At 40.5% G+C, this 9,218-nt stretch overlaps 1 protein-coding gene across 1 annotated transcript; it reads left to right on the top strand.

Annotated features, from left to right (window-relative positions):
* Window positions 1-748: 748 nt before the first annotated feature.
* gmppaa (GDP-mannose pyrophosphorylase Aa) lies at window positions 749-8,944 on the top strand. Its single transcript, XM_079169986.1, has 12 exons — window positions 749-871; window positions 1,435-1,532; window positions 1,702-1,805; window positions 2,082-2,274; window positions 2,424-2,483; window positions 2,580-2,710; window positions 5,032-5,166; window positions 5,399-5,496; window positions 5,580-5,626; window positions 5,726-5,818; window positions 6,923-7,091; window positions 7,464-8,944. The coding sequence occupies exons 1-12, from the start codon at window positions 832-834 to the stop codon at window positions 7,562-7,564; spliced, it is 1,269 nt and encodes a 422-aa protein (XP_079026112.1). The 5' UTR covers window positions 749-831; the 3' UTR covers window positions 7,565-8,944.
* Window positions 8,945-9,218: the final 274 nt, after the last annotated feature.

Here is a 9,218-nt window from a genome sequence, read left to right as displayed (position 1 = left end):
TGTTTTATTGTAAATTCTCACGTGTATTTAAAAGTATGTATTGTTACTATTGTACAGTGTTTATTGTTATACACCAATCACCAAGTTAAATTATTGTATGTGCTAACACTGTATGGAAAGGACAAACACATCACGTGACAAGATAACTCAAAGTGGTCATTCCAGTAACACAAGGGATTGCTTTATGTTTTGTTGTAATCTTAGATTTAAAAAAAGCATTATAGAATACAACTGCTTAATCTGTCTGGTTATTTCACATACAATGCACTTTGAATGATTTGTACATTCAGGATCTATAGCAAACAAACAAGACCATTGTCTTTAGTAAACAAAACATTTTTGAACATTGGCATTTTTGTAGAATTTGTCAAGTGCACAACAGACAGTAACCATTTATACTATGTATACACTGTTGTCTGATTGTTGCTCAAAAAAGAGGGAAAGCAAGTATTAATTTAACTTATAGATTCAGCATCTCATTCAGCTTTTTATTTTATAATAATTAACAAATTCACCTGGATATTTTTAATGATAATCCTGTCTCCTTATTAGACCAATCATTAATAATATGCATATCACTTAACTATGCTTTAATGAGTGTTATTATCTGCTGCTTTCTAATCGTCCGCCATAAACCAAATGTCACGCCAGAGCCTCGTCTTTATAATCCCCTCCACTCCGTTTCATTAACGGACTCCGCTCCGTGTTTTTATTCGGACACCGTAAACGTCACAAAGCAGGAAGTGGATCCGGAAATACAACACACACACCGAGCTGCAGGTCGTCTCCAGGCTGGACTTGTCTCTCACAAACCACAGCGTTTCTGTCAAGATGTTGAAGGCGGTTATTCTTATCGGAGGCCCCCAGAAAGGTGAGAATACATCTAATCACTTGTCTTGTTTTCAGAGTCGGCAGTACTTTGGTTAAAGCGAAGCTAGGTGGCTAATGCTAACAAGACACCCAGCTGAGCTTGTTTATCACTGACGTGGCATAATGAGGGGATATATGCACACATAAAACAAGAACATTTAAGACTATAACTGTATATTTGTAAGACTGCAACACTTATTATTAACACCATTGTCTCATTTAGCTAAAGTCCCATTATCCCTCGTATCAAGTGAACGTTCTTCTGTTTAAAAAAAGGAGCTGTTTAAAGATTGTTGTGCATTTACAGTAGGAATACGTTAAGTAACACGATTAATCGTGGTGTTAGGACACACATTGTATTCCGTACAGTTCATAAATAAAAAGCTTTGTTGGACATCTGCTTGTCTATAAAGATGGACATTTAAAATATGAAATTTTCTTTTTATTCACAAGAGAGGACATGACATCACTTCTAATGTACTTAGGGGTTCTTTACAGCTGTTGTTGTTGGCTCACTAGAAGTACACATCTGATTTGCAAGTAATCACCAGCATTGCTTTGCAGGCACACGGTTCAGGCCGCTGTCCTTCGAAGTGCCCAAACCCTTGTTCCCAGTGGCCGGTGTGCCCATGCTGCAGCATCACATTGAAGCATGTGCCAAGGTGAGAGTCACTGCAATGCTAAAGTCATTGTTGTCAGTTATCAGTGTTCCATTTGAATTAAACCAAATATAAATGACATTTACGTTTAGTGCATCATCCCTTGCTTTGTGATTCAGACGGTTGCCCTTAATGCAATGAGTCCAATAATGCACATGTTTTGTGTTACAAGGTGCCGAATATGAAGGAGATTTTGCTCATCGGCTTCTATCAGCCAAATGAAGAACTGAGCAGATTCCTGGTTAATGCTCAGCAGGAGTTCAAGATTTCCATCAGGTAAACATCAGAGTCATGTAACAAGTGCAGACTTACTAGGGACGTGTATACAGATCATTTATAGCATATATATATATATATATATATATATACTTCTATGGGGGGGGGGGGGGGGGGGGGGGTGGTTCAGGAAAGAATAGACACCACTTGTACAGAAGTATACATTCATATATGTATTCTTCTTTTTAAGTAACTGTTTAAGTGGTGCTACCTTTCCTGCACTGCCACTGCTGAATGACTGCAGGTTTCGCTGTTCTGCCTGACTCTCCACCGCAGGTATTTGCAGGAGTATGCAGCGCTGGGCACCGGAGGGGGAATCTATCACTTCAGGGATCAGATTGTCTCCGGCAGTCCAGAGGCGTTCTTTGTCCTGAATGCTGATGTTTGCGCAGCGTTTCCGCTCGCAGAGATGCTCAGCTTCCAGAAGGAACACGGAGAACCCAACAGCCTTGTGATTCTCGGGACGACGGTGAGATTTCATTATTGACAGTTCTGACTTTCTTTAAAAAGTAAAACTCCCCAAAAAGTTTTTCTTTCTGTTACTTATTGGATTTAGCTTTTTGGCATGCTGAATATAATGAGAAGTTCTGATCTATACTGCCGTTCTTCTCTTATCAGGCAAACAGAAAGCAGTCCATGAACTACGGCTGTATTGTTGAAAACGAGCAAACACACGAGGTATTTAACACTTCCTATTGCATTTCCCTGAATTGCCACAAATCACTATTTCCCCTTGAAATAACAACGACTCCTCTTTTTTTTTTTTTTATTCAGGTCATGCATTATGTGGAAAAGCCAAGCACGTTTGTGAGCGATATAATAAACTGCGGCATATACCTCTTTAAGCCAGACATCTTCCAGCATATCGGCGCCGTCTTTCAGAAGAACCAGCAGGACATGTTGTTGTGAGTCGAATCTCTGTGTGTGTGTGTGTGTGTGGGGATGCATGTGAATTCCATTTATTCCATTTCTTTGTCTCTCTTCATTTGTCCTTTTTTCCTTCCCTTCTCCTCCCTGCCATGATTTCTGTTTGCTCACACAATCATCAGATATCCATACGACGGGTAAGTCGGTGCATTTAGGCGGCACGGTGTAGCTGTAGAGCACTTGGTGTGTGAGCTGTAGAAAGACGACCCGTGAGAAGTTTGAGACCGCACAGGCTGCTTTGTGAATGTTGCCTGTGCCCTTTTTTCTGTGCACTGTCTTTGCCAAGTGATGAACCTCCCGTTGTGCCAGCAGCTTGTTTTAATTCATGGATTAATTAATTAATTAATTGTGCCTTTTGGCACATTTTGTCCTTGCAACAGGCACTACACGGTCTTTGCCTGTCAGCGATTTGACTTTGTATTGCAGAGTTGGATGAGACAATTGAAGTCTCTCTCATATCTGTTTTGTAAATATAAAGCCTCGGTGGTTAGCTTAGCACGAGGATGGGGAAATAGCTAGCTTTCCTCTGTGCAAAGGTAACAAAATCCACCTACCAGGACCCTTTTATAGAACACTAATTGACCCCACACCAAAGTGTAAGAACGGTGACTTTAATGCCGACAGTTTTTGTTTGGATCAAACCACTTTAGAGGTGCTCGTAGGGGGATTTTGTTACTTTTGGACAGAGCCAGACAAGCTGTGTCCAGTCTTTGTACTACGTTAAACTAACTGTAGCTTCATATTTAATGGACAGTGATGAGTGAGTTATCAGTCTTCTAATCTAACTCTGTCAGAAAATGAATACAATTTTCCCAAAATGTCTGAAGTCCTCGAGTACAGACGGAACTCACTTGGATTTTGAACCATATCTTTAGGTGAAAAACACCCGTTGTCTGGTATTAGGTTTGATTGTTGGTGTTGTCTCTGTTGTCTCTGTAGGGTAGCTAGCAAAGACTCATTAGCAAGCTTGCATTTGGTGAAACCTTCTGTTACACAGTTGCATGTTTTGTTGTGAATCTTTGCTTTATTTGTTAGTTGCTACACTCCCAACATTAGACAGAGCTTCCTGTGTGATCACAGCCTGGTTATGCATGTAGACAGAGTCACTCACAGACATAGTTACAAATGGGATCAATAAATGGATTTTTATTTTATCACATTTTGGAAGATTTGACACATTTTTTAAATTTTATTTCTTTACTTTGTTTTCAAATGTTCACTGTGGTGTAGTAGACCTACCATTGGGCACCACGAGGACACCTGAAATGCGTTAGAAAAGGTCAAACCACACTGTGCATAATCCACCTGCTCACATCAACAGCCCTTAACTCAAGCTGGGCCCTGACTCAGCAAAATGATTGAACACATCAGAGATACTTGATAGAAATGAGATGGGTTCTACTGCGACGTCTCGAGGGGAGCACTTTTGCCTCTAACCACATCTCCTCCTTTTTGGTAAAACTTCGATGCAATCCTTTAAAATATTCTTTTCATCAATATTTAACACGCTGTTTCATCTTGGGACTCTCACAATACACGATGCCAGAGACCCTGATTAATATGGAACACACAGACTCCTCTACTTATGTTTTGGATCACTACTAGGTAATCAGCTTTGGTTTCAACCCGGCACTGACACCATCAAAGTTAGCATCATTAATGCATTTTAACTCACTCCTCTGATTTAATTCTAGGGGCTGGATTGCAGGGCAATAAATTCATGTTTTTTTCTTTGGCTTTAAAGAAAACTTTAGAGTTTATGGGGCCACTGGGTGGGTCGGATAGAAATATCAAAGGCTATTTGAGTACAAGTGGGGTAAAGAGAGAGCAAAAACAATGTTTGGTACAAGGAAATGATGGTACAACACATTTCTGTTTATTTAAATTGTTCATTTGGTAGTCGGGGAGAACGGTGAAGTTGGTCACAAAAGACATGAAATGGGTTGTTGTTTGGGAAGCCTTGCCTGCAGTGGCTCATCGTCTGCTTAGTATTCAGGTTATCAATTTTAGGGGAATCAGGGGGCATGTTTTTTAGAAAATAATGTTTAACTTGATTTGTTTTTCATAAATATGTAGTGAGAAAATATTGATTTAATCACAGCCCTGCCCTGATAGTGGCTGGGTTTAGTATGATGTTGCAGTGAACAGAATGAATGTTCTCAGTTTATATTTACAACCCGACTTTGTCTTGGCTTTCATTCTAACCTCTAACTTTGTGCACAAGATTGCATGTTTTTTAAATAAACGAGGCCCCGGTTTATCACTCCGTGCCATTAAACTGACGGTCTGTCTCCTGCAGAGAGGAGCCAACCAACGGCTGGCACCGAGCAGAGGCCATCAGGCTGGAGCAGGACATTTTCACTGCCCTTGCCGGACAGGGCAAACTCTACGTGTATAAAACCCTGAGCTTCTGGAGCCAGATAAAATCTGCAGGGTGAGGGCACATGTCGTAAATACTGTCACTTTGAACGGGACACACATTTGTCTCTGTGTCCACCTTGTAGCCTGTACAACGTTTGGAGGAGGAGAGAGACATGGGACATACATATAGGCCATTACCATTTAAAACATTACGCTTGGAACACCAAAACCTTACAATACTGCTCTGATCCAAAAAAGACTGTGTGATAATGATACCGTAGTTTTTATGTGTCATCTTTTCCTAGATCTGCAATTTATGCCAGTCGGTTGTACCTCAACCAGTATCACACAACTCATCCTGAAAGACTGGCCTCAAACAAGGAGGGAGGCCCCAAAATAAGTGGTAAGATTTATTCAACTTGTGTAGCTTTGTTCCCTTTCTAATATTGGAGACAAATCTTTTCATCTTGTATCTCCTCTCCCTAGGTAATGTCTACATTCATCCTACAGCCAACATTGACCCCACCGCTATGGTAAGCACCCCTCCCTATTGTGTTGTGCTTTACACCATGAATCCATAGAATTGAACAGGTTTACTGCATATTACTTTTCTGTTTCCTGTATTGCTCCAGTTGGGTCCCAATGTCTCCATTGGCACTGGAGTGACTATTGGTGCTGGGGTCAGAGTTCGAGAATCCGTCATCCTTCATGGTGTAACTCTACAGGTGAGCCCCCCGTTGCAACACAGAAATGATTTAAAAAACCTATTTTTAACCTATTGCCTCATAAATAGGTGCGCTAACTGTTGCGGTGAAGGTTTTGTTAAATACAAGCAGCCATTGCTGAAAACATCAAGTGTGTCTCTCTCACAGAATAACCTTCAAGTTTGGAACTGAACTGGAACTGAGGAAGCTGAAATGCAAATGTGTCTGCCCATTCACTGTCGGGTGACATCCTAACATTTTATTAGAAACATTATCCACACTTCAACAGTGACAGTGCCTAGAATTTATCTTTAAGCTCTTCTGTCACACCAGAAATATGATCTGCCTGTGCCGCTCACAAAGATGTCATTTTTAACGATTTGGGGCCTGGCATAATTTAATCCCGTGTCTCCAGTGATCACTGGGTGCCTCTAAAAGTGAATGTAGACTGTGGGTGACTTATTAGCTTTCATTGCATACTGCCTACAAGGACAATTCGTCAGTTGAAAGATACAGTACTTCAAAATAAACTACTTGTTTTCAATCTGAAGTTATAAGTACTTTGATTTGGAGTTTTTTCACTTGTAGGAATAGTATCTAGCACTGTTGTGAACACAGGTGGAATCTAAATGCAGGTGGTGGTGAGAAGAGAGTTTTATTGTAACGGAGGATCAGGATGAAAGGCTGATGAATGAGAATGGGAATCCGGTGCCAGCGGGGAGGAATAGAAATGATGGAGACTGGGACCGGCGTGACCGGGGAATGAGGCAGAAGTGTGGCAAGCAGGGTTAGCCTGACAGCTAGCAGATCTCTGGCAGGCTGGGAGGCAGACGGACCGGCGGGTGATGATACTGAGACATAGGAGAAACGGGTTAGTGATGCGAAACACGAAGAAGTAAAATGGCTGGGAATATAAATCTTTGAGTCGGCCTTCAAGTGCAGCTACCGCTGAGTTTGAAACGACAACCTGGTGAGGAATAGTTGAAGAACCCGGGGAGATGTGCTGCAGGCTGATGAGCTGATGCGACTGTTCCACACTGCACATACGGATACCTGAAATGCATAATTACAGTTGAATGAATGACTTTGAAACACTCTTAATCCGTCATGTTGTTTTTCCTGTAGGATCACTGCTGTGTTTTGAACAGCATTGTGGGATGGGACAGCACTATTGGAAAGTGGGCAAGAGTAGAAGGGACCCCAAGTGACCCAAACCCCAATGATCCCTTCGCAAAGATTGACAGCGAGACCCTCTTCAGAGAAGGAAAACTCACACCCTCAATCACTATTCTCGGTAAGCGCGCTCTGACCTTAAACGAGACTTGCATTCCCTCAGATGCATTTTTTAAATATTCATCATAATTGTACTTTTCTCATCGCACTTTTTAAAGGTTTTTCTATCAGTTGTTTAAAGCATGTATACAGTAGATACAATACTAGAGGATCTTTGTCTAATATTGTCTGATAATATTAGATTTAATTAAAGGATGCTCTTCTTAGCCCAAACAGCTATTTCCACTGTGGCTAAAACTATTAGGTACCTTATTGGGGGTATCTTTTTCTTCATTCCAAACATGCATCACATCCTACGGTTACAACCGAAATGCAATGTCTTATGTGCTCTGTGCTGCACAGACTTAAGTACAGCCTTGCCTTTTCTCCCCAGGTTGTAACGTGACCATCCCTTCAGAGGTGATTATACTCAACTCCATCGTCCTCCCGCACAAAGACCTCAACCGTAGCTTCAAAAACCAAATCATTCTCTAGTTAATCTTCCTCACTCTGCCGTCCACTTACTGTCACCGATGAAGGACGCGCGCCGGCACCGCCTCTGAGTTACTGTATATAAGATGTCAAAAATGAAGACACGGCGCATTCATTAAATATTTTTGAAAGATAGATTTTTTATATATTTGTCCTCTAGCCTGTATGCATCATTGGGTGTCAGCAACATTAGCGAGAGGCTAATCACGCATGTTGATTCACCTTGAAAAGTGCTGTCAAGCCGGAGGTTTATATTGTTTTTTTTTTATTAACTTTACCGAACTGTAAAATTACTGCAGACACTAGTGTAATATATTTGGTTGGATGTAATATGATGTAAAAAAAAAAGAAGAAGTTTATAGACAACCGCTCTGTTTTCTCAAGGGCATCCTTGAGAAACTTGTTACTTCAGCGTGAGAAGAGGAATTATTAGAAAATCTACTGGCTGTGGTTAATTTTTAGAGGTGATTATTTGTGTGGCGCTCTGATTAAAAATGTTTAGCATCTTCATTGTTAGTCTCAAAAATTGACTACCACTAACATAAATCAGCGGGCTTGAGATTTACATTGCAATCAAGTACTGTTGCCTTCTAAGATGTGAACTTAGCAGGGGGGCTTGAGACTCTGCCATACAAACGGCAACCGCAGATACTTAAATTGTGCATCCGCAATCACTGGAGGAACTGTTCCAATTTATGGATACAGCGCATTAACATTTACTTATTAAGCCCTCGAGCACTCATGATCACTTCAGCACTTTTGTTCCAATTATTGCAAAGAGAGTGTCTATTAAGGAGCGATGTAAATTGCGATACAGGAACCGCAGCATAATATATTATAATCAAGTCTCTTAAAAAAAAAAAAAAAAAAATAGCCTCCAGTGAATGGGGTAAAGAAAAACAAGTTGATGTATATTTTTTTTCAAATATTGTTTATTTCAGGTTTTATATGTAGGTGCCTGTGCTTCCTGTTGGTGAGTCAGATGCCTTACTGGGGTCCCTCATTACACTGTTTTCATCCTCTTGGTAGGATGATCATACATTGGGCTAAAACCCCCCCCCGTGCTCTTTACATGGAAGGCAATTTTAAAATGCATTAGATGAAATAGGCTTCCCACTGCTCTGCTCCTTTTAGTTTTTCCTGTTTTCATTGATTTCTTGATTATTAGTCTCTTCACTGTGACATAATGCACAGTGGTGCCTCGACAAGTTGCAATAAAAGAGACCTGATGGAGAAGTAAAATGTTGCTCATTAAAAATAATAGTACATGTGACACCTGTCTTATAGTGAGTATAAAGACACATTTACAATAGTCACCAGCTGAGGGAAAATGTCATACCTGTCTAGTATATAGTGTTTATTACAATAAACAGTGTAATATGATGTTGGGTGAATTTTTCCTTTTCAAAACTACCTTCCTTTTTAGTTTTTGTGCAGGACGGCAAAGAATAGCTTACAACCAGAGTAGACCACACAATACAAGTTCAAAGCCCCATTTGTGCTGTATTTATCTTTATTTCTGTTTTTCTACCACACTTTATTTTTGTGTAAACTGGCTGTGCGTCCTGTGCGTTGCTAAGCATCTGCACAGGACACACAATCAACTCAGTAAAATGCTTCTGAGACGAAGTTCAAAGAAAATTGAAAAACAGATGCA

The sequence above is a fragment of the Pholis gunnellus genome (genome assembly GCF_910591455.1).
Source record: "Pholis gunnellus genome assembly, chromosome: 12".
NCBI classification, from domain to species: domain Eukaryota; kingdom Metazoa; phylum Chordata; class Actinopteri; order Perciformes; family Pholidae; genus Pholis; species Pholis gunnellus.
Note: the sequence above shows the minus strand (reverse complement) of the source record. Positions and strands in the feature narration are given on the sequence as shown.

Bases quoted from the DNA above. Each gene is read 5' to 3' on its own strand.
- gmppaa (XM_079169986.1), top strand. From the start codon at position 832: ATGTTGAAGGCGGTTATTCTTATCGGAGGCCCCCAGAAAG. The intron at 5,167-5,398 runs GTGAGGGCACAT...ATCTTTTCCTAG, and splicing joins AGCCAGATAAAATCTGCAGG to ATCTGCAATTTATGCCAGTC. The intron at 5,819-6,922 runs GTGAGCCCCCCG...TTTTTCCTGTAG, and splicing joins TTCATGGTGTAACTCTACAG to GATCACTGCTGTGTTTTGAA.